Source organism: Corvus brachyrhynchos, unplaced genomic scaffold, assembly GCF_000691975.1.
Source record: "Corvus brachyrhynchos isolate BGI_N302 unplaced genomic scaffold, ASM69197v1 scaffold213, whole genome shotgun sequence".
In the NCBI taxonomy this organism is placed as follows: domain Eukaryota; kingdom Metazoa; phylum Chordata; class Aves; order Passeriformes; family Corvidae; genus Corvus; species Corvus brachyrhynchos.
Window position 1 is genome coordinate 1,042,062 of NW_008237233.1, and position 26,841 is coordinate 1,068,902.

At 34.6% G+C, this 26,841-nt stretch overlaps 1 protein-coding gene across 1 annotated transcript in view; it reads right to left on the reverse strand.

Annotated features, from left to right (window-relative positions):
- The window catches only part of ADGRV1 (adhesion G protein-coupled receptor V1), a 269,849-nt gene that overhangs the window by 211,763 nt on the left and 31,245 nt on the right, over window positions 1–26,841 (reverse strand). Inside the window, 18 exon segments of the mRNA XM_017729530.1 lie at window positions 96–311; window positions 1,238–1,847; window positions 2,260–2,399; window positions 3,701–3,781; window positions 5,241–5,370; window positions 5,987–6,189; window positions 6,792–6,972; window positions 8,551–8,727; window positions 10,717–11,090; window positions 13,165–13,908; window positions 14,979–15,196; window positions 17,221–17,347; window positions 18,745–19,011; window positions 19,325–19,448; window positions 20,086–20,249; window positions 20,835–21,015; window positions 21,673–21,858; window positions 21,948–22,074. Coding sequence (XP_017585019.1) covers window positions 96–311; window positions 1,238–1,847; window positions 2,260–2,399; window positions 3,701–3,781; window positions 5,241–5,370; window positions 5,987–6,189; window positions 6,792–6,972; window positions 8,551–8,727; window positions 10,717–11,090; window positions 13,165–13,908; window positions 14,979–15,196; window positions 17,221–17,347; window positions 18,745–19,011; window positions 19,325–19,448; window positions 20,086–20,249; window positions 20,835–21,015; window positions 21,673–21,858; window positions 21,948–22,074 — 4,250 coding nt within the window.

Here is a 26,841-nt window from a genome sequence, read left to right on the forward strand (position 1 = left end):
ATATAACTGTATATTAAAACCAGTGTTAAATATATAACACTTGTGTGTTTCAGCTTTAACACAGACTGCATACTTCTGCTATTTTGCTTTCTTACCAGCTGTTGCAGTTATTGGCATAGCTTTAAATTTCACAGAAACATCTGAAAATATTCCCCCAGTTCTGGTCACATTAATGATTGGTCCAACATAATTTTCAGCAACACGCACAGCTGAAGCTGAAAGCTGAAGTGTTCCAAAAGCATCATCATTGGCATTGATAATCACATGAGCTATTGTCTCACCCACTAAGCCAAGTCGAGGAGAATTTATAACTGAAATATAAAGAAAACTTAGTGAGGGGTGCCTGAAATGCTTACTGTTCATGGCTATAGAGTTCATAGGCATACATGTGAGTTTGGCTGTCTCTGTTTTCATGAAAATTATCTTTTTTTTACAATTGGACAAAGCATAACTACAAACCATATCAAAATACATGTGTTTGAATTACATTCTGGCAGAAAATCTGAATTTTTAGTAACATTATTCTACCATACTGTGGAGCACACAAGGAATATTTTTTTTAAAAAATGAGGTACTGTGAATTTATCTATATATCTATTTATTTATCCATAAGGCTCATAGTAAGATCAATACAGTTCAGAATAATTTCAGTTTTACTCTTGATATGATGAAATATAAGTAAGATTTCAACTCCAAGTAGAATTATATTTGAAGTTACCCCTTAAGCTGGGGGTAAGGCCAGCAATTAAATATGCCTTGAATCTTTGAAGCACAAATCAGGCTGTAATGACATGAATTTATCTGAATGAGAAATGAAGTAAAAATTGTCAACACTAAGAAAGCAGCATGTCACTAATTCTACATCCCTTTTTTTTAATAACTTTTTTGTATTTTAATATGAGAAACTAGCTTAATTATTTCCTACTAGTGAACTTTCAGAAACAGTGCTAAATGAGCAGATATTACTGCAAAACCAAAAACTGTGACATATTTGGCCTGAAAGACCTTGGATAAGACAATGCAAAAGGGATAAATAAATACTCATGCATTTCCAATAAAATACTGTGCCAAAGGAAATAAATGCCAACAGGCACAAGTCAGGTAACTCAGAGATATCTTAACTATATAGAGTTTGGTAGAGGTAAAGAGTCTTTCATTTATCTTGCTGCATTTTCTCCTGTTACATATAAATTTTCATCTTGATAGTTAAATTATAGGTTTTATGTAAGACACTTACTTGGCCGATCCTGAACTTTCTTGATCAAAGCAATACTGCTTAGCTCAACAAAAACAGATTCTGACCTCTCTGGATCATCATCATCCAAAATAGGCAAGGATATTGTGGCCTCGCTTTCATTGGTTGAGAAGATCACATAACCTGTAATGGGTATATAGTCTTTTCCCTCTATTGCTCTGACAACATCATGTGGAAGAAAGGGCGACTTTTCCTCATCACCAATAGTTCTGTATTTCACCATTACTGTACCAAGGAGACCACCACATCTTATAACTGTCAGAGAGACATTTTTTGTTTCTTCGTCAACTTTTATTGGTCTGTTTTGCTCAGAAAAGATGAAGACTCCGTATGGATCATCATTTGCTAAAATAGTTAATGTTGCATTAGTATGATAACCAAGACGACCATGGGAGACATTGATGATCAAAACTGAAAATATCTTATCCAATTCAGGAACATCATCAGGAGAAACCTGTATTGTAATATTTGTTCTTGCTTGGCCAACATCAAATGTTACACTCCCATCTGTAGAGATCAGGTCATTGGTAAAATCGCAGATTATGATCCAATACAATGTCACCTGAGATAAGGCTCCGTGAGTTCTCACAACCTAAGTAAAACATATAAAGATGTACATATTTTTGTTCTATGAGAAAGAAAAACATAGAAGTGTGAAATGCAATTAAGCAAAGACAAAAACATGATGAGTTAAAGATATGTCTGTGTTTTAAAAACATGCAGTTTTTATTATCTTAGCTCTGCTGAACTTGTATTATCAACAGTTATTTTGAGATAGTAGTCCCTTGATTCTAAACAAGTAGAAGATTTAAAGTTTTTGGATATTATTATTTTAGTTACAAGCTGAATAATATACATTAGCAAACACTGCATGACTGGAAAAAGAAATGTTCATGACAAAGTTGTTACAAACCCCACAGACTAATGATAAAAGCATCATAGAACACCAGTAAATACAGATAGAAGAGTACAATGCAGCAATATAAGACTCAAAGCTTTCTAACCTGCAGCACAACATTGCTATCTCCATCTTCGGGCTCAGTTCCATTCACCAAGAGGGACTCAGCACTGAACTCAAACACACCATGAGCATCATCAGAAGCCTCAATAGTCACAAGGATGTGGGATGCAATTCCCAAGCTAGCTGTTAAATGCAAGTTCCAAAAAGGATTATTTTTATCTAGCATGTTTTCTTACATAAAAGAAAACAGCTAAAGAAATATGCTATAAAAGTACGAAAGAGAGTATAACTGAAGTATCCATGCTGTTTGTCTTTGGTTTTTTCTTTTTTTAGATGCATGATAACTGTATGGAATAGGAACTGACTTTCAGTAAGCCAGTCTGTCAGTCCTTCTATGGAACTATGCAACAAAAACAAATATTATTTTAAGGGAGGAACCAAAATAAAATTACAGGTTTAATGAATGAAAATGGAGCAGCATTTAGGACAGTGAGGAGCTATGTAGTAAACCACACTGTAAGCAGAAAGATGAGATGAATGCAGGTCTCATCCTAACATAAGCTGGAATGAAAGACAAAAAACCCCCAACAAAACAAACAAACAAACAACAACAAAAAACCACCATCAAGTCAAGTAAATCCTACTTCTAAAGAGATTGTCTTAGGTGACATAACTTGCTGCTCAGAGAGAAAAAGAGTCTGGCACTTAAAAAAAACATTTCTGGAAACAAGTAAAAGGGAAACAGAATGTCAAATAAAATAAAAACAAAACAAACAAACAAAAAAATTACTCTATTGGCATAATGGGTGCTCATATCACATTTTTGCATCTGTAGGTTTTAATTTGAAGTCCTATATGCATAGGGTTTTCCCATATATTCTATGTTATTTTTTCACTTGGTATTTTTTTTTCAATATGAAATTTTCATTGTGTTCTGCATGTCATGACATAAATAGAAATTTGAAGAAAGAGGAAAAATGAAAAACAATCAGACTATTTCATTAAAAATCGAACAGAACTTAGTTTCCTTTAAGAGTATTTTTGCCATGAAGGGATCAAAATTATACATAGAATGTATCAAAGCATACAATCAGGTAGTTTGAAAATTACCCTCAATTTAAAAAGTCCCTTTGCTTTTTTTCTCCCAGGAAAATTTGACAATGTTCAGACAATGATAAATTTGTAAACTTTAATTCTGCAATTATTATATTGTTGTGTTTTATAACAATATAGTTTTGATGACATAAGAACCTGTTGTTCTCTGCTTTACACTAAACACTGACTGCTAGTGAAATTACCCCTATATTAAAATGGAAAAGAAGGTTTTTGACAAAACTCTATGTTAAATCTAAATTAATAAGCTCTAACTGCATGTAAAGAAACATTGTGACAAGCTGCACCAAGTTGCATCAAGCATAGTAATTATGACAGCTATTACAGTTATAAATAAAATATAGGATTAATCAAAAAACAGAAGAGCTTACCATGTTGAGGGACACTTGAAAGGAATAAATCCATGTTTCCATCACCACTACCACTTCCATCATTTCTAAAGAGCTCAGCAACTTTAAGATGACAGACATACAGATATATACACATATATACATTTACAAATAAAGGGAAAGCAGAAAGTAATTTAAACATTTCTGGACAACACAAAAAGAGAGAGAAGTATTCTAGGAAAGTACCAATTTTCAAAAACTATCCAGACTTCCTAATAAAAGCCAGAAAAAAATATTGAATTGGCCACCTCTTGTTTACTTTAGTGCATTGGAAACAGCAAAAGGAAGTCAGAAGGCAAGAAAACACATACAACTTTCTTTTATCTTTTTTTTTTTTCCATTCCTTCTATGTTCCCTCTTTCTCAATCCTAATGGAGAAATTAGAAATGGGGCAGGGGCAGAGGGAAGCATTAGCCAGACCCTGTCAAACTCTCTTATTCTAGCATCTCCTCATAAATCAATACCTGGTGTAAGAAAATTGAAAAAAATGACAGCTTAACTGATGGAGTCTTTACCCTAAGTTTTGTGCTTACAATGGTGTTGGAAAGCTCAAAAAGATTATGTTCAGAGGGTATCTACCTCTAGTAAATTACTGAAGTTAGCTGTAAGTTTTCTAATCAAAAAAATTCAAACAGAAAAGTACATTTACTAAACTTACTACTTTAACTAAACTTTAACTACTTACTAAAAATTCCACATGCATGAAAGCTCTGAAATTTTTATCAAAAGAATCCTAGCATAGCACCATAGTGCCACGTTGCAGCACAGACATTCAAGTTAGTATGATCTAACTTTCCAGAAGGCATTTACAATTCTGAATTGCTTAGAAAAATAGTATCAGTTAAAAAGACGCTTTATGGCTCTCAATATTTTGAATTACTTCTTTTCCTCCAACCAGCCTTGAAATCTCCCTTAAAAATGTTTTGCAATGGAAATAAATTCTGTAAGGCAGAAGTGATTTTATGCGGCAGGCGCACTGATGCTTGCCAACAGTTGTAAGACTAACATCTCACAGCAGGATTTACACTAGCTTCTAGCTAGCTCTCCAACTCAGCTAAACTCTCCAAGCATCTCAAAACCCACAATTTTCTCAGTCTATAATCCAGTTGAATCAGTTATAAACCAGTTTATTGGAATGTCTCCAATTTCACTCAAGTGGTAGATAAAAAGCACACCTTTGGTTGTTAAAACATTAAATATTGGCAACTTTAAAGAAAAAAAAAAGAAATTTTTTTTTACATTACTTTAATTTTCTCTACCAACTATGAAATTATGTAATTTAAAAAGCAGAAATTGCCTTTTAATGACCTAATGCATGGTAGTAATATACTTTCTTTGAGATCTGGTAGCTTACAGCAGTGATTAACAAAACATCTGAAAGACAGTTCTTTTCTAAAAAGAATTGCTGCTGTGTGGAGGGTGTGTCTTTAGAAATAACATGGAAATAGTTCACCAGGTTAGATTTTAAGGGATGAGTAAAGATCACAAAAATACAACCAGTGGATTAATGTATGTGCCTTACCTCCTCCCTCTGGGTTCAACAGCTCCACTTCAAAAGTTTTTTCTAGTTCAGGAATAGAATTGTCAGTGATGTTAACAGTAATGTACTTGTATCTTTCTCCAGGCTGAAATTCCATTGAGCCCCCAACAGCCTGAAATATGACAGGTCTTCACATTTTTGTTCAAGTTTAGTGTTTTCATCCAAATGAAAAAAGAAATTCAACCTCAATTCTTTTTGACTTTGTCAAAACACCTACTTTTCTTCACTTTGGCTTTAAAAAAATCTGCTGAGTCTTTGTTGTAACAAATAGCAATCTAAATTCACTGACTTACGAGCATCTTCATTTATCTACATTTTTCTGCACAATCAGCAGTTTAACAAGCAAACACAGATACATATAAGCTATGTTGTTGAATATGTACAAATCCTAATGCATACAAATATATCTTCACCTGTACATGCACCTGTATGCTCATATAAAGTCTGATGTACTTCCATTCTTGCTGCATTGACAATTTTCTTAAAGATATCAAAATAAAACTCAGAGGCTTTTCCTAGGAAACACAAGATGCTGCACAGAAAGGAGGCAAAAGGCACATAGCAATTTATATTTTTACAGTGAGTACTATGCATTTATCTATCACAACACCATATAAAACAAACTGTTTCTGTGAAAAGTTATCACAGCTAAGATAAAAGATTCAAACTATGGCTATTTCCAAGACAAATAGCTCTAAAATAATTACACACCTTGGCAATGGCCATACCTGATAATCCTTAGGACTGAAAGCTGTAAGTGGCACTGTCCTGTATTCCATAATAACTGTTCCAAGAAGCCCTTGTGCACGAACTACCAATAACCTAATGTGTCCAACTTCTTCTTTAACAGTGATATGGGGCACAGAAGAGGCTGGCAGAATCATTTCATCACTGGGTTGAGGAGGTGGCCCCACTGAAAACTGCAGTAGACCTGAAAGACAAAAATTACTATTTACATGGCTTCTCATACCAAATTCAAATTATAATAAAAAATTGAAACAAAAATATTTAAAATATCTATATTTAATGTTTATGAAATTTAAAAAAAATATTAATATGCCTTTAGGACTCAATCATGCTGTTTCCAGGAATGTGCTGTGTATCATTCCCTATCTCACTGATATTCATGACAGTCTTAAAAAAACATATCATAAGAATGAATTCAACTCTTCCCAAAAGAACCCAAATATGTCATAATAATGGGTACTTATTGGTATAATAATAAGCATGCTTAAATGTCCCTCTCCATTAGGAATTCTCATTTCACAAAAACTGGCATAAAATCAACAACATGCAATTTTGTTTGACCACGTGTTTGGTCCAGGCAGTTTTAATGCCTTTTTTGTAGTATTCTCAAGAGTAAGTAATTTGGCTTTCATTCTTGTCTAAATATCATGAATTAATCTCAAGTTAGATAAAGTGTAATACTTGGCATTGCTTCCTCATCTATCTGAGCTTGGCAAATTTTTACCTCTTGAGCTAGAAGTATACATAAATATGCAATAAGACTGTTATCATCTTCAACATTGTTACCATATGGGTGATCACTGGCTTTAATGCTGATATCAGTAGTTTCCTTTTCTGGATCTATACTTGCTCCACTGGTAGGAGTTGAACCTAGTTTTCCATCTCCAGATACTGCAGAGACTAATGTCACACGGAAATACTCATTTAGCTCCGGAATGTCGTCATCAATAACATGCAAGTTTAAGACCTAGAGAAGGACCAAATCATGGAGAAATCAAACTATGCAACATACATCCGTTAAGAGTTTTATAGCCCATTAAACAATTAATTTTTCAGTCAATCAGCTGTATCCGCTGTGAGTTCAGAAAGTAATGTAGAGAATATTTTTGCTCTCCATGTAACTTAACCTAATTTCTAGGATAATAAGTTTAGAATAACCATTCCAAAAACACCTTCACCAAGCTTCCAGAGACATTACAGTGTTGAATCTAATTTAGAGAGCAAGTGAAGTGAGCTTTTTATGCCACCTGACACTTGAGATTACAGATCATACTATCAGGTAACATAATCTGCTCTGCATAGGCTAATACATTAATCTCAGACAATTCCAGATTTCTATATATAGTGATAATATATGACAAACATATAGGAGAAAACGTTTAGGTAGCTGATCATATTTAGAGCCATGGGAATGAATAGTTTACAAAAGTCAATGGAAATTCTCTTAAGATTTTTCACCTGATGAGCAACTGCTCCCAGACTGTTTCTTAGGGCCATGACCATTAGGTCCTCTGTATGCAGACTGTATATTAGACCATACAGCAATGGAGCAAGGTCTTTTCTGCCATTATGTAAAATAAGTCAGGCCTCAACCATGCTGTCAGACTGGAGTAACTTGGCAAATTTTACTTTAAATGACTATATGTAATGCCATAATATGTTTCAATAGAGAATTAAAGCTGAATAAACTGTCAGGAGCATACTGTTTTCCAAAATCACATGTTTTTGCCAAGCTGTAATCAATTACATTGTTTAACTGGGACCAGATCCATAGTTCTAGTGGGGTCACTGGGATCTTTACAAATTATGTCAGTAGGTTTCACTCAGTCCGTACTGACTTCAGCAGAATGATAGACGTGAAATTAAAGACAGTGTTTTCTACTCTCAATCCCCCCTTTCTATTTAACAAACACTCATAGAAAACACACATTAACTTCCTACAGTATTGTGGTCCCACATCTCTTCTTCAGATGAATGTAAAATTCCTGTGCTGTGGGTTGGGGTCAAATTCACAGAAATAGATTAATCAAAAGAGACAGAATGTGGCAAACAGCTGCAAGACACTTGATTACAGCACTGAAGTTGACTGCTGTCTATTTAATTGTTGTGGAGATAAAACTGAGCTCCAAAACTCAGATCAAAACCTGATCATATTCCAATTTCAAAAGTCACTGGATCCACTAGTCAAGCTCAGGACTACCTGAAGTATACATATAGATATGTATGTATATGTATCTATGAAGTGTACATATAGATAGACATGGATTTAATATATACATATATGTAAACATATCTTATGCATTAGGTGCATTTAAGCATTCATGCATGCACAGCAACCCCTGAAGTGAGATGCACGCAGATATATATGGACGTCTATCCTATCACTTGTTAGATGTCACAGATGAAAAAAAATCTAAAAAATATAATAAAAGCCATGTGAAGGAAAGACTGTTTAGTATGAAAACCAGTCAAGCACCCTCAGAAGGTGTTTTCCAGCAGGTTTGCAAAGGACAGGATGAATAGTTAATAGGAAGATAGGGTTTACCTTAGATCTCTGCCAAGGAAGGAATGTGATAGTGCCACTGCTGTTAGAAAAATCGCTAATAGAGTAATTTATGCCACTGGAATCAACCTGTGAGATAATGTAATTTATATACACATAGTCTAGGGCTCCCCTTGTACGCTCCACGACACAGGATATAGTGGAACCCTCATCAGCAGTCTGGAAGAAAGCAAGAATTGACATATTTGTTAGGATCAAAGTAAATCAAAGGAATAAAAGTAAAAGATTGAATTCTCTAATGCTAGTCAAATGTTCAGCAATTTTTTATTGCTGTCATGTTCCTTTCAGCACTTTCAGACAAATAGGAAGCTGAAACTGAACTTGATGGTGGAACAATCTTAATGGAAATTGCAATAGCTTCTCCCTGAGGTCAGCCAGTAACTGTACTCCGTTGTTTCTTTTGGACACAAAACAAGAATCAATATGTTTGAAATGTGTATGTCAAAGGCAGATGACTCTACTGCTTTATATTAATGTCAATTATTTTAATTTTAAGAAAGATTTGTATTCCTCCTTTCCGTGACTAAAAACACTGTGGAGAACAAAAGAGAAACGTTTAAATTAAACTATACTATCATCATTCAGGAAAAACTGAAAAACTTTTTGTGCTACGCTACTCTTTGCAATTCTGTCTTTGCAAAGAACATGCCTTCAGTAGCAAAAATTTCACATATTTGGTACAAATCAGTTATTGATACCGGCCAAGTATATTAAAAAATTATGATCATCAAACTAAAATAGAAAATAATTTCATTTGAAAATTATCAGAAAGGGTAAAGCTATCTTAAGCATTAGATAAATTTCAGAGCTTCTGTATAACACAGTGTAGATACTGAATGTGCCTTAAACTGTTTAACAGACAGGTAAGGATACAAGCAAATTAAACTACTGATAAAAGAATATTATAAGATAAAGGAGAAACAATTAACACGCCGTATAAACTTTTAATTTTGCTTCATGCTTGGCTGCTGATCTGTGGTATCACAGAATTACCAGTGGCATTTGAAACTGTAATCTATTATGATACAAGATGGTAGGCACCTGGAAAGCAAACTGAACCAAACTGAAAACTAGCATCACTCAGGCAAGATGGTTGCCTTCAAACACATCACACTTCAAACACAAGGACTTCAGTTAGAAAGGATGTACTTAAGAGGTCATAAGAGTTCCAAATCGGAAAGCAGTATGCAATTTGTTTTCCAAAATAATCTAGTAATAATAGAAATAGGTATCATGTCTTTCTCCCTCATAATGATTAAAAACCTACAAATTAATTATGTTTATTTCAATCCTCTCAAAAGAAGATTCAAGTTCACATACTGTATATATGGTGGCCACCCACCATAGAAAATTTAATGTTTAAAAACAGCAGCTTCCAGCCAGTATCAAGTGAATTCATATCAAATATGATGACGATAATGATGATGATTTAATTATAAGCGAGGGAGAGGCTGTAATAGAACCCAGGAGAAACAAGTGCTGCACAGCACAATGTTCACCACATGCTGACCAATACCCAGCCCATTTCCAAACAATGACCAACTCCCTTCCAGGTAAGTCCCACAGTTTATATACTGGACATGACATTCTATGGTATGTAATGTTCCTTTGGCCAGTTCAGGTCAGCTGTCCTGGACATGCTCCTTCCCAGCTTTTTGAGCAGCTCCTCACTAGCAGAGCATGAGACACAAAAGTCTGATTCAGGGGAAGCCTGACTTAGCATCAGCCAAACGATCCTTGTGTTACCAACATTATTCTCATCCTGAATCCAAAACACAGCACTGTATCAGGAACTAAGAAGAAAATGAACTCTCTCCAAGATGACATCAGGTTACAGTCTCAGTAGTTACAGAAGTACAGGAAAAAAATTGTTCTAGGAAAATTTAGGCCTTAGTCTTCAGTTTATGTAATAAAATAAATTTTCTTAATAAAAATAATTTGGGGGTATTTTAAAAAAAGTGATATTGCAAATGCCAGTGTAACTGAGGCTGTATTAACAGAACTTACACAATTCCAAATTCTAGAAAATTTTGCTTAACTACAAAAACTAACAATGTGGAATCAAGGCCCTTCAAATGTTAGTTAGCCTTGGCATTAGTTTGGCTGTGTCTAAAATTTCTCCTCTAGTTTTCCTTATGAATATCTTACCTCAGGAATACATGCTCCAGTGAAACCAAATAAACCATTAGCATTATCACTTTTCTGTATTCTTAACCTTGCTGTTGTGTTTTCTTGTGAAATTCGAGCTCCACCACACACAGAAATGAGCTTTAGGATGAATAACTCCTCTCCTTCTTCCTCTTTGTCATCCTTTGCAGACACAATGAATGATTTATTGGTTTCTCCCTGCCGATACTCCAAATACCCAGAGACAGGGTGTACGTCACTCTTTGCAGGAGCTGCATGGAGTTCATAGATCTCTGCTTGTGTCAGTTTTCTCTCATAAAGCCTTACATCCTGCATTAGACCCATGTACCTGCTGTTTCCATTGATTCCTGCTCCAATTCTCACTATTCCTGGACCTGAGTAGAAAATCAGAATTTTTCTCATGTCATTGTTTTGGGTTCTTTTTCAAAATAGATAATATACATAACTACTTAAAAATCTATGGTAAATTGTTTACTGTCCCTGGATTAGTAATCATATTGATCTTGAAATGCAGACTGGGAGGTTCCTCAAGCCTCATCTCAGTGTTACAGGTAGATCATCACAGGTCAAGTAATTCCTTCCTAGACCGTTCCTGTTTCTCATCCTACTAATTCTATCTGAACATTGTCATCATCTCTTATCTTAATGAATCTTCAAAACTTCTCTCGTTCCATTAAAAATGTGCAGAGCCCGGCTGCAGCCCATCTCACTTTTTTTTTGCCAAACACTTGCTTTGCCCATTTTGTATCCCTCCGCTAGGACAGTGAATCCATTCTTGTTATCAGACTATTAGCCACACTGGACATGCTTGTACCCTAATGCACAGGAAGAGGGGCTTCAGAAATGTACACCAAATTCCAAGCACTTTTTACAAATGCTTTAACATTTCTTTCTCTCCAAACAATTATCCCACTCAGCAACTCAGAGGATGACAGTTCCCTTTTTCACAAATATACTAAGCTGGTAGCTCATACTCATTCCTATCACTCTAAAACACATCGAACATATCTCTTCAGCGGTTTTCTGATTTTGGAAGGAAATGTGCCACTGCGTGTCACTTCTAGAAATAAGCAACCACAGCAACTGCTAATGGTCCCAAGACACAAGGCAGAGGATGGTGAGAAAAGCCAGGCTAGTGTACTCACCATAGTATCCAACTTTAAATGGAAAGAGATTAAATTCTTAGCTTATACTTGTAGTACCCCCAGAGCGAGCACACATCATCTCCATTAATATGGAAAATTTGCAAATACTCAGACATATCCTTCTAGCAAAAAAAGCCTTACTGCATTTCACACTTCTTTGTTTTAGAAACTGAGGGGGAAAATAATCCTTTCTCAGCTACAGTACTGCACGTCTGATGGAAGTTATTAATTGCAGGGGCACTACTTTGTTGCAGAGGAACTACTTTTTTACAGAGGCTAAATTTCTTAGACTTCAACTACCAGGAAATTAAAGGGAGAAATAAAATCCTACACTCCAGAATTAATGAAGTCTCCTCTTTATGCTCACTTTATGTTTGTACACATATATACATGTAGATGTATATGCATTTAACATTACTCTATGTTTTTATAATTTTCCTTCTTTGATTACAGAGGAGATTGTATTCAAGAATTTGATAATCATTCATTGCCTAACCCCATGAAGTAAAACCTGTGAAACTGACGAGGAGAGAAAGAAAGGAAAAGGATGGAGATTACTGCTATGAAATAAAAAAGCACATGGAAGAGTGAGGAACTGCAAAAGAAAGAGCAAATATAAATGTATTTCCACCATACAATACCTGACTTTATAAAGGAATTATTGTGATGCTCACTGCTATGCTAGTTGAATGTAAAAGTCCATAATGGTTATGCATGACTAAAGCCACATCCAGGAATATTGAGTTAGAAGAACTGAAGTATACATGCTAATTTTATTTGGAACATCATTGAATGTATGGGAAAAAATTTCATATATCATGTAAATACATGCTTAAGTAAATCTAAACCCTGAAAAATTCTATTGCTTACAAAATATTGGCCTAGCTGTAATATAATACACAACTAGAATCAAAAACATTATTGTATTTTGTTTCAGAAATTGAGAGGAAAAACATTCTTTCTTAGCCACAGTACTGTAAATCTAATGAAAATTATCAATTAGAAATACACGTAACTATATAATACATGATAAAAATACATATAGAAATATAATTATTATTATTATTTTCAAATTATTGCAATCCAAGCTCTCTTACAGTTCTGATGCTTTTTGAAAACTTCCCAGCTCTTATTTTCATTTATAAACTTTTTGAAAATCCCTAGAATTTTCTACGCATTCCTTTTAACTAACCAATCAGATATAATAATTTCAGAATTTTGCATACATCTTTCAAGGAGCTAGACTCTTTATATTTTGCAGAACTTTACATATGAAGAAAAATAATACAATCTATTGCCTCACCATCAGCAATTGCTTCTCCTTTAAGGCTCTTAATTCCTCCTGGAACTGAAATTCCATCCATGTAAAATTCAATTATACTTTCATCCAGAGTAATCAGAACATGAATCCAAGTACTTTCATCCAGGTATTTTAGGATTGCTGCTTTGGCTATGTATGTCATATTGGATCCTAATGCTGTATAATGAAGCACTACAGAAACATGAGAATCATTTGTTTGGATTTTCACGCCATAATATAAGGTCCCATTACCATCATCCTTTTCAACTATATAACCGTCAGTATTGACATTAGGAATTAACCATGCTGAAAATGTAAAATTATTTACTGCAGTATTTCCATTGTATGGGTATTCCAGACCAATAATTCCAAATGCATCCTCTTTTCCACTGAAATACAAAGCATCTGTTCCACTGTGATGGCGTCTCATGTGCGGCTGGGATTGTACTGAACTTGGAAATGATCCCAGCAACAAGTAGTCTACCATTGATGGTAATCCAGCTTGAAACGTACTGGACAGTATTTCCCAACCTAAACGGACAACCCCAAAAGTGCCTTGTTTTCTCCAGATGGTGAAGTCTGTAATACAGGAAAGATCATCTTCAGAAAGAGTATCTTCTACTATCTCTCTGTCCTGACTCTCTGCATCTAAAACGAAGACTCCAAAAGGGTCATCATTGGAAGGGATCATCACGGTTACAGCAAGACTTGTTTCAGACAACTGCCCACCAGGACCAGGAGACCCACCTATGTAATGGAAGTTAAGAGTAAAAGTTAACTGGTCTGAAAAAAGTTACTAAGTATTTTAAAAAGTTTAAACAATATACCTTTTTAAATAGGACTAATCTTCTTTAAAGAGTCTCTAAACTCTTAAAAATATCTCCAATTTAGGATTAACATAATTTAACCGTATTGGTTTTAAAACACGATAGAGAACATTTTCACAGAAAACAAGTCACGTTATTTTTCAACTGCAAAATATAACTGTCCTTCAGCTAAAACAAGATTAGCTCCAGATTTTCTGAATTAGTGATGAGAGAGGTTGTTTTTGTTTCATTTGAAAAACATGGGGTCAAATTCAGTTCTCATTTTACTTCAAGATTTACGCAAATATGAAATGGCAACATTTGGTTCATTGCCTTTAAATAAGCAGAGATTACCCTGCAAAATCAGTAACCAGGTGTGTGTTAAAACTGCTCCTAAGTCCTGCCATTAGTCACCTACTTCTCCACAGTAAGAATTCATGATATGAAGACCATGGTGTGAATGTAGAGCCACCATGCACCACTAAGTAGGAAATCTTCTGTACATGCATATGGATTTCACTTACGGAAATGTCAACATATTTTCAGTTGTATCTCGGCACAGAAGACCATAAATAGTACTGAGGTGGAAGGAGTCCAGCAGATTTGGAACTCTACTCAGTAGAAGGCCTGTAGCAGTTGTAATTTAAGTGATACGAAGTGGTAACTATTTTATTTTACAGAAATTTCTAGAAAAAAGCAAACAAGCCAGCCAATATCCAGTATGGTAGATATGCATAACCTTTAATACCTTCATTTTTTCAGCTCTACACAAAGCTCTACACCTCTGAAATCAATAAAAGGCATCCTTTTTAAAGTCCAGATTCCAAAACTGTGTTCATATACCTAAATTAAAGAATAAATGAAAAATAGAACCTAAAATCTCACCAGAAAAGTATAGGATGACATGATTCAAGACAAAGGTCTTTCAAGGATTGTTTTCTTTTTGACTGATTAAATACAATAATTATTTTCTACCAGATAGAAAGGGAATGGTTTTATGGAAGACAGTACCTGAAACATTTACCAACTTTAAACTGTAAAATTCATTGAATTCGGGAATTTTATCTGAAAGAGCATGGAGCACTATCGGCTTTGATCCTTCACCGTCCATGAAGTACACGGTCCCACAAGTTTCATAGAACTCTTCTCCTGGCTTCAGTGTAGAGCCATTATGAAACAGCTGCCAGGTTAATGAGACATTCCCAAAGTGTCCTCTATGTCTCAAAATCCTGTTCAGAGATACAGAAAGAGTGAATATTCTGGCAGGTATGCATCAGCATTCTCCACTAACAATGGAAAATGTGCACTAATCATTCTTACTGTGGGAAATAATATACATTGTTCTAAATAACCACAAATAACAAATAGAACCATGAATGATAATACAACCCTCTTAGAGGGCCTGCAATTTCACAATATAATTCTACACCCAGGTATACCACAGATAGCTTAGAAAGAAAGTAATCAATGAAAGTACCTGCAAAATAGTACTGTTAAGATGAACATCAGTTTGTCTTGCACTTCTGTTTTTTAATTAAAATGAATGTATAGTTCAGCAAATGAACACTAAAAATGGTGATAGCTGGCTACTCTTAGAGAAGAAAGAGAATGCATTTAATTACAGTTTTGCCTATAATTATCATGGCTCCTTAAATTTTTTTACATTGGTATTTAATTTGGGTTATATAGAAGGTCCTTTACAAATCTGTGATTATTCCATATTAAGAATGCAATAAATAAAAAAAAAGCTTTTATTTGTTTGCATGGCTATCTGGTAACATAGTTTCACCAATTTCAAAAAGGCATTATAAATAAAAAATGAATAATATCATTCCTTTATTAACAAAATATGTTTCCATACAAAAACTGTACTTATGTTTGCATAGTAAAAAGAAAAAAGATGTTTAAAGCATTATTATACAACTCTGAAAAATTAATTCAGTAAGGCAGTCTAGGCACAGAAAAACAATTACATTTTTCCTGCTTCCAAAGGTTTCCTTTTGTTGTTATTAAGCAGGGCCTTCTATTCCAGCTGTGTAGCACTGTTGCAGTAACTCCAGTTACTCTCTTTAAAGCTCAGTGCTGCCATAGGTGTTCTCACTGGTTAGATTATAAAATAGTCTTACCCTTTCCTTACGTACTAAACAAAAGTCAAATCATTTTAAGGGTATGAAAAAGACAGTTTCCTAGAAAATACATTTTATCCATAAGGACTAAGCAAGGACTCAGATGTTGGTATCATGTGCTTACATAAAGCACCTGTATATAAATGTGTTTAGTTCAAATCATCACTCTTAACCAGCAATTAGAAAAAAAAAAATCCTGCAAATAAAATTATAAAGGACCAAAAAAAGAGCAGCATAACAAAAGCAACCACAGAATATATATTTATTATACCTTTTTAACAAGGATTTTTATTTTTTAGATGTGCAACACAAGCATAAAGATCTAACTCACAGTCATACGCCTCTGTTTCAAGGCCTTAAAACAAAGAGTCAAATCAAATAAAAATATATAAAAGATAATCAATTGTGAAAAAAGCCTCTTTTCTAAATGTTGTCACCGTCAGAGTTATTGTGAACATACATCTCTCTATACCCTGTCTAGAATTTTCTTATTGAAAATCAGTATTTTTGTCAATTTATAACCACACTGGGACACTAGGAACATAAAAATGTTGGATGCCATGAAAATTAATTTCTTAACCCTTCCCCTTCCTGAATAAATCAAAGCAGCTGCCAGTCAGACTAGGGAAAAATATATTTAGCCTTCCTTTAGGGAAGAATATATTTATCCTTGGACTTTGAGGTTAGGCTTCCGTCTGTAATTTACAGAGAAAAGAAAAACAAACTATCAGAAAGAATACAGTAATATAGGTTGTTGCAGGGTAAGACTTCAAAGTAGGGTGCAAAAAGAAATGAACAAGCACGTAGTTGTATTTAGCTGTATTTTGAAAAGATTTTTTACTTCTCTTTATAACAAAAACTCCTATGCTGTAATCTTGTTTATATGTTAACAGGAATTTTGTGCACATTTTAATATGCACAGTCTACTTGATAATATAAGAGTTGATGTTCTCAATATGTTTGCAAATATTTTAACCCAAAATTTGGTAGAACTATTTTTTTAATAAATTTTAGCAATGCAAAAAATGGAATTAGATCAAAGTATTACCCATAAAGTAACACATAAATCAATACATACATACATGTGTTCAAAAAAGGGGTAATAATATTACTTAAAAGTTACTTACAAAAAACTATTACTTTTTCCTTCTTCCACTGGCTTCTCTAGAGATTCTAAGGAGAAAATTCCATTAGGATCATCATTTGCTTCAATAATAACTGTCGCCACTCCAGCATTAAAGATAACAGTATCCCCTAAAAAGAGGGTGATTAATTTTATCAAAACTGGAATCAGAAATGAAGGTAACTCTAAAACCGAATGTTTCCTTCTCACACCAACAGCTTTCATGCAAAGAAAGAAACAAGCAATGATAAACCAATCAGTGAAAACCAATATTTGAGGTATTCAGTAACAGACAAATCAGAGTAAAAATATGTAAAAGTAGCATCTTTGGCAGAGAGCAAGAAGGTAGATTTGCAGAAAAAAATGTGACATGACCAGAGATGATCCAATTCTGAGAAGAAAGGATTGTATGAGAGGTAGTACTTCATACTTGATCAATTGGTCAAGTCAGAAGAAAAAGATATGTATTTGGAGATCCCAGCTCTCCTTTAGGCCTAGAACAGAAATATTGCACTTTAACTAAATACAAGGCAACAAGAATCTCTAAGAGATTAGTCATACCCACATCACAGCCTATCTGAAATGAAAAAAATACAAGATACCTGTGAAGTAAGATGGAAGCTAGTAGGATTTCTGTGTGGATTTTAGGACAGTAGGGACCTATCAACACCTCTTTATGTCCACAGAGCTATGTTATGTTTCTGTCCCCATTCTAGTTTACACCCTTTCCAAGAGCACTAGACTTGTTTTTATTCCAAAATGAACAATATGTTTATGATTTTAACTTCATATACTTCTATTTGTATTTTCTCAGAGGTACAGCACTACAACATAATTTTCAAAAGGGATGTAACAATCAAGGCCAATGTATGCAGCAGATCAAATAAAGAAAAATAATAAATACTTTTTTTTTTTTGCTTTCAGGAGTGCATCTAGAAATATTCTGTATTTTCCCCATTCCGGTAGGAACGTGTGCCAGGAGGAAAGACATCACATGTTTCCAACAGAATGGTAAAAGAAAATAGCAGCAGATCCTAAGTTAGTAAAGTAGAAAGGGATCACTGAAGAGAAAATTTAAGAAGGGAGAAGAATGGCTTTGTCCAATGATTTCCATGAAGTTGATAATCTGTAAGAGAGCTCAGTATCAGAGTGACTGGCCTCAGGAAACACATGAACTACCTTATACTCAGATAACTGATAAAAATTACCTATTTCTTATATTTAGTTTTTATTGTCTTATTGATAAGTAAAAAAACCCATCTAATTTGGAGTATTTGAAAAGAGATTTTAACTCCAGTTATTTTTGCAGGACAGTTTCAGCTGTATAATTTAAATTTTGTTTCCAATTAAACAATTCAAGATCAAAATCCAAACACACTGTCAGAAGTTTTATAGAAATGTTGAAGCAAACCTTAGTCATATAATGCCTGACATTTATACATTGCTTTACGATAAGAACAAACTGGTAAAAAGTAGAGAAAAAAATAAAAAGAGAGTTACTAAATATACATTAAATCATTATTTTTACCTGTTGAATTCAAAAGGAAGATATAAAATGTTTCATCAGTTTCAGGGGTATCATCATCATTAATATACACAGATAAGTTCTGCTCTCTTTCTCCAACACCAAACAGAATGACACTGTTCTTTCCACTGGGAACAAAGTCTCCCTCTTCAGCTGTTGCATCTCCATTGACAGTAATATACTGAACAGCAACAACAGCATCAGCAGATCCATTCCTTAGGACTGTAAAGTTTGCTACACTCCCTTCTGTAATGCTCACTGTCAGAGGTTCTGAAAACACACAAGCAATAAATTCAAGTTCAAGCCTGAGATTTTTGCACGTGGCCTATTCACCTAATCCTCCACAAGAGGATCCTTCACCTCACCACCTAACCAATCCCAGAGCCATCAACGAGAATAATGACATAAAATGAGAGAAAATTCTGAAGTAAAAAAAAAAAAGAGCAAATTCAATACAACCAAAAAAAAGTACATCTTTAACACTAGCTCCACTTGGATTAAGATTTTTCAACAACCTGCTCTGTCAATGAAATCTTTTTGGGGTAGAATATGCATTCAAAATTTAAAACCAGTAATATCTAACCTGCAAAATAAATGGGATCATCATTCCTTGTAATTTGTAAAAATGCACTGGTTATATTGCCCAGTCTGGCTCCACCAGTGGCATTGAATAATCTGATTATGAATACCTCCATCTCTTCAGGTACCTGAAGGACAAAGTATTGAGAAATTAATTTCTTGTATACAAAACAATGAAGAAATTAAAATGAACAGCTGAGGAGGTTAACCAGGGTTTCTGCACATTGTTGTTTATTTATTGATTCATAAGTGTGTCAAGAGGGATGACAAATGACAGTTCATACACTTACTCAAAAATCATCAAGACAAAAATCCTTGTAAATAAATCCCCTCATTTTTACTATTGTACAGATGATCCAAAAGTTATCTTGCAGTTTCCTAATGCTGATACATCATGCTGATACAACTTACTTTTACCACTATATTTATTTATTTATTATTAATTATCCACATTCTTTCTTGTTGTACTTCAAAATCAAAAATATAAAATGAGGATTCTTGCTATCAAAACAAGTGTTTTACTTATTATTATAATTTAACCACACTTGACTACGGACAGATTCTTACTTTTTTTGTTTATAGATATGTACACTGTCTCAAATTCTTTTATTATTTACTTAGGTAAACTCACTTTTATCCAAGTATTTTGATTTTTCCCACAAAAAATTATCAAGTTCTTAAAAAGCAGAGCTTCTTAAACTGCTATGTTTCAGCACTTACTCTTCGTTCCACATATTTACATAAAAACACTGTAAAAATGATTACCTCATCTGGTAGAGAGTAAATGGTGATATTTTTTGAGAACTCCAGATTATCAAAGAAAATAGTCCCTTGTTCTGGATAGATGTCATTGGTACATGCTGGGTCAACAATCCAGGACACGCTAACATTGCCATAGTTTCCTTGGTTTCTTACAACTCTGTAAGAGGCTACAAAATGCAAACATTTACAGTCAATGTGTGTCTCCAGAAAAACGTAAGTCAAAACCAAAAAGGTCAGCAAAGCTGAAACAAAGATAAACGAAAGGAAACAGTAAGTAAATTCACTTCTTGCAAAACTAATAATATGTGAGAGACCTACACAAAAGGCCATGCAATGATAGACCATTACAGCAGTTAAAATTTGTATCAACTTTGTTGATACAATAGAGATAGATAAATTGAAGCCACACATATGAAAATTTATCTCATTCTTCTCTCACATAGCACCTGATTCCTCATGCTCACCAGGCAGAACTACTACCGTCAGGTTGTACCTTGCACATAAATCAATTCTCTGTCCCTCCTGCCTGGTATATTCCCTAGCTATATTTTCACTGGATTGATCCCTATGGCTTTCAAGGCCCATCCTCCTCCGCACTAATCTCCACTGCTCATCATGCTGGTACTGTAGCCCCCTGGAAACTCCTGAGCAGAGACCTGAGGCAGGCATTGTCCTACAAAGGTGAAGTAGGAAAAACAAGCTTTGCAAGAGCAGAGAGCAGAGAAAGCAGAAACTCTAATAAAAAGGATTACCAGCGTAGATGATTTCTCCTTTACTTTCCTTTATTGTTACTGATAATTCATCAAGTAGAAACTGAATGACACCATGTGGATCATCATTCTTCAAAATCATTATATTGACCCTTGTGGCATTCCCCAGCTTGCCTGACATTTCACTGTAGCCACTGAGTACAACAGCATATGCCTCATCCAGCTGGAAGAGGGAAACTCAGTCAGAATAAAAATACTTGTTCAGCAGAAAGAGAGGACAACTTCAACAAAAGAAAATTACACACACTTTCTATATGCACAATGGTTTTGTACATCTTTGTCATCTGTAGCAGTGAAAGCAAAGATCTTAAAGACATTAAGCTAATTTAAAAATAATGTTTCAGCTTAAATTATTAATCTAATGCGACCTTGTATTTCATATATTGCTTGAAAAAACACTCACAGGAGATGCCTCATGGAACACTAAAACAAGTATTTAATCTTTGCATCTATACAGCAAACATTAGTGTAGACTGGAGAGCACTGAGTTCAATTAGCAAGTATTTACCAAAAAAGAAACAAGAAAGTGGTTGTTCATAGAGAGCTCAATTAAACAGAGGCATTCTACAAACAGATGCCAAAAACTCATATGGATACAAAAATAAGTTTCAATTTACAAAAAATAAAAATCCACTGAGGCCTATTAAAGCCAAAGATACCTTCTAGTTATCCAGGCATCCCTGGTTTTGAGACAGGGAACACATTCCGTAGAAAAGCATTGTATACTTGTTCTGCTCCTATTTATTTTCCTATATTTTAATAAGTGACAAACTGTTATGCTGTGAACACAATTTGAAGAGTGGAAAATTTTCATTTCTACCTCTGGAATCCCATCCATCCTTGTCAAAAGAGTAATTATAATCTCTCTTTCCCCAGGCTTAAATTCCAGAATTCCTGTGCTTCCATAAAACTCATTATCGTTCCTTGGTTCTACAGTGTATCGCAGAAACTGCCTGAGAAGGGTCCCTCTGCTGCGGACAATCTGCAGTTCAACAGAATCCCCTTCCTGTAAAAAAACAAAACCCAGCATTTTACTTGCACTCTGCTCAGATTTATTTGTCCATAATTATTAAGAAAAGTTATTCAGATAGCTACCTTGATACTGTAGGGACCTCTGGAAGAGGGAGAAAATTCAAACACTCCTCCAGGATCATCATTTTCCAAAATAGTAATTTCACAAGTAGTAAACCCGTATTTCAGTATTTGATTTTCCACACTGACCCTGGGAAAGGAAAAAAGGGGTTTTTTGAGTGCTGGCTCTTTTTAATAAGTAAATACACATCTAAGTGAAGGACGTCAGAATCCTGATGAATGTTATGAATAAATTATTAGAACAATTATCTACAAAGATTATAATAAATTCAGAAAGACACATCAGTGTGTTCCATTCATTTTCAAAAAAAACCCTAAAGTTTGTTTCTGAAGTTACTGTTTTCTGATTATTTTTTATAGTTGATAGTTCTGGGGTTTTTTAGTCATACATGCACACAACACAAAAGAAAAGAAATAGAACTGTGCACTAAAAATTTAGAGTCACATTCAGTATTACGGAGTATTTGGATCAAAACATAAGAGATGATCCAAAATCACTTAAACAAAGAGAGATTAAATTTCTTGCATTCATTTCCTCAGATGTTAATTTTCAATTACATTGTTTTAAGTTCATGCCATTAAAAATGCAAGAAAAACTACTACTGAAAGATGCATAAAGAATGCACCTTCAGACTGATGGTTTTGATATAGCTTATTAAATGTTGGTTTATTAATTCAGATTCCTGTGCATCTTCCATGTTTTCTGGAAGAAAAATTCAATGAACAAACAGGAAATATCTGTTTAAAAGGGTAATATGTCATGTTTATTGAATATTAAAAAAAATACGTCAGCAGACGATAACTTGTGTTAATATAAAATAAAGGTATGTCACTCAAAAAAAGATAACTGTTTATCTTTGACCACAGAAAACTTCTCTACAGTTCTAATCAGCTCAGGCATTTAGATGGGACAAATTGTGTTTCTGGCAGTTTAAGACAACTAATCCATTATTGCAATCAAGCGCAGGAATATCAAACACTGAGTCATGCATTAATAACTTTCATCATTCACAAATCCTAAATAAGCCTTCAAGCCAGAAACCCATGCCATCAAATTAAAAATCAAAGGGCAAGCAAGCATTGTCTGAGAGATGTAGAAGATATGATTCCTGAGAAAAAAGGAAATTATTGACAGATTCTCTCCAAACTAATCACTCATAAAACAAAGCATCGGTTCACTGAAGACAAACCACAGTTCACTGCACTTACCCAAAGTACACGACAAACCTTTCTGTCTCTACCCTGTAAACATAGAAAGAAAGAAGGAAAGAAGGAAAGAAGAAAAGAAGGAAAGAAAAGGGGTGGGGGAAGGAATGAAAGTGCCACTTCCTGGAATTTCAATAGTACCAGTCTTAGATAATGATAACAATAACAACAACAGCACCACAAAGTTTTCTTTTCCCTTTCCAAACACATAATGTTCCTTTTATGGGAACCTCCTTGCTTGGCATTATCTGTTGACAGATGCTAGCAAGTGGGCAGTCCCCACTGGGGAGAAATGACCCCATGACCAATTCAGGATGTCAAGGTCCGTTCAGAGTACACCCTACCCAGCCCTCCTCCAGCAGCTCTGTCACTGTCAGCCTCTGGGTCTGCTCACAACTGCACCAGCAGCCCACATTTATATCTAACACTTCACTCAAAAAAAATACAATCAACATGCCTCCATTATGTGTTATTTCATCAGTCTGACATAGTAATGATAAAAACAGGTAAGTACATTGGGAGTTATAACACATACATGTCAAAAACTACTTTAGCACAAAATCACATCAAACTTTATTTTTGACAATTTTTCAGTTAATCAGATTACCAGAATAAAATACCAACAAAAAGAAAACAAACTCCACCCCACCCCCAAAAAACCAAGCAAAGAAAATAGAAACAGGAAAATAAGCACATATAACAAAACTATCACATCAAGTCAGATGAAAGGACATTATTCTGCAATAAGTATGTAATTTAATTAAAGTATGTCTAGATTATTTTCTTAATCTAAAATAAGTATATATTTAATATAAAACCTGTATCTACTTTTATAATTGTATAAAATATTAACAAAGCATTTATAAAGTGAAATTTTGAATTCAAAAAGAATTCAGATTCAGAATTCAATAGACATAAGAGTTCGCTCAAAAGTTTGAGGTAATAAAGCAAATATACTTGCAGCTGTATTCTTTCAAATAGCAGATCTGATTTAATAGAAATTTCTCAGTGATTCCCAATGAGGCTTCATTTTAAATACTATATATTAAGACATTCTCCCTTCCTTCAGAAATTATGCAAGTTTTCCAAAATCATCAAACATTAATACAATTTAAAAAGTCAAGGTGAAAATTCCAGAGCTAAAATTTATGCTATATTTTCATTATATTGCTCTAAATGCTAAAATTTAATTGTATTACTAAGCTGTTGGTAATAGATTTCACAGCAGAGAATACAAATGAACCATTATCTCAAGTTGTTTTTCAGTATGTATGTACAAGCTTAAGTGGTTAAGACACAATCATCAAAAAGTGAAAGGACATGCCAGATATAGCATCTCCTTCATCTTCATGAAGTCACACTGCATGAGTCCAAATTGAGCTCAGATATAAAAGGGCGTGTTAACTGCGGAGTAGTGCTACAATCTAGTATCATGTTGAAATGCACAAGGGCAGCTCTACAGAAATCCAAGGGGTAGCAGAAATTACACAGTTCCAAGGTACCATGAGGAGGTACTTTGAGTATCTCCAGGTATACTTTGAAAGGACTGACAAGACTGGCAATACTTACTACCTTTTAACAGTCACAGTGTGAATCAGATCAGAATCTCGAGAACTTGGAAGCTAGAGAGCAGCTGGTCAGATTCAGCCCATCCACTGCTAAAACCACTGTTATTTCATATTTTTCTCCAGCCAAGTTCCATTTTCAAAACTAGGGTCACTTGATTGACTGACTGACTGATGGATCTGACCATGTTTTCTGAGCATGACTGGACAGGTTGCTACCAGAGGTCTGACACATTAAATGGTGGTTACTATTCAAAAACAACAGACGGTGGTTGGGCACTGAACAGGCTCCCCAGAGCAGTAGTCACAGCATCAAGTCTGAGAGAGTTCAAGAAGTGTTTGGACAATGCTCTCAGGCCCACGGTGTGATTCTTTGGGTGTCCTATGCAGGCCCAGGAGTTGGACTTGATGATCCTGATGGGTTCCTTCCAATTTTGCTTATTCTGTGATTCCATGATAAAACAGCCTACGCAAAATGGAATAGAAGTGACGAGGCACAGGCTTCCAACTCAGATCTGCCATTACATGAGCAATGAATCCAACAGGATTGTGTCTACATTTTGAGGTACACATACACAAATTTTTATATTAACCCTGGACCAGGATCCATCAAGTGACTTCCTAGCTCAACCTTGGAGTTTTCTTCTTGCTGTGGATCTGTATGGTAATCACTGAGCTGTGCCTAATCCTGGTGACTATCATCTAAACTTGACGTCTTCCTGGCTTAACCTGCCCCACCACCACAGCCTTGCCTCATGGACTGAAGGCTGTCCCCACTTCCCATATGACAAATCTCATCTGAAAAGGCTAGTCATCACAGAAGTTCTTTTTAAAAAATACCTTAATTATTACTTAGCAAGAACTACAGATTAATTAGGACGACTAAGAGAAGCTCCAAAATGTTTCCTCACTTTTTAAAATGCATAGTACTAGAACACAACAGAAAGAAGATTTGACTGAGTTTAAAATAACATGCAATCATAAAATAAGTATTACTGCATATAAAATAATAATTGTTAAGAGATGTGCTTGAATTTGATAACTGTGAACCCAGAACTCGAATTCTGAAGAAAGTTAATGTTTTGAAAAGCCCATGAGAAACTGAATTGCAACTGTGAATTTGTATTAATGATACTCTTAAAAAAACAATTCTCTAAAATCTTTCTCTTCTATCAGGTATCTCAGAAAAGGTACCTTCAAACTTCCTGTAGAATGTTACTAAATTTGCTTACTAGATTTGTGTTCACTACTTCTTAAATTTTTTCAGGATTATCTACTGACTTAATTATGACCTAGCTTTAAAGAATAGTATTCAAGGAGGATTGGCCACATTATAAATTCCTCAATGTTTCTCATCAGAGGGAACACCTTCTCTCCAGTTTTAATCCACAATTTATTTGATTTTGGAGGCCATTTTAACTTGTGTTACTCACAGCAGAAGACATATGGTGTTACTACTTTGAAAAGTAATGAAAGCTAGCAGTAGGTGTCCAGTAACACTCATATAAACATTCTATTACCAGTTTCAAATAACTTTTTCCCTATCAAAACAAGATCTGACCAAGGCCTTGAAGTAAAAGCCAACATTTTACACTGAAAGACTTAATTCTTATAGGATCACATCTATTTCTTCATGGAAAATTTACTCAAGAAAAATAAATATAGTTTTGAAATAGGCACTAACCACAGGAAATCCCCAAGTTAGAAAAATATTGCAAACTTCATTCAACAGCTTTACTTACACCCTGAATTAAGGCACATAGACAGTATGCAGTTCTCTAAATGGGTCTTCCATGATTTGCAAACTTTTTTATCATTAAGTAATCTCTTAGACACAAAAATGCCTTGCATAAATTTAGAATTTTTTTTTTTTTTTAAGTGTAAATGTTAAACATAGGTTTGGCTTAAGTGCTGTGTTCATTTTTGGGCCCCACAATTCAGGAACTGTGAATTTGTGCTATTGGTACTCTTAAAAACATACTTCTCTAAAAGACTTTCTTCTATCAGGTATCTCAAAAAAGGTGTCCTCTTCCACTGGGCCACTTTTCAGCCACTCTTCCCCAGCCCGTAGCTCTGCATGGGGTTGTTGTGACCCGAGTGGAGGATCTGCCACTTGGTCTTGTTGA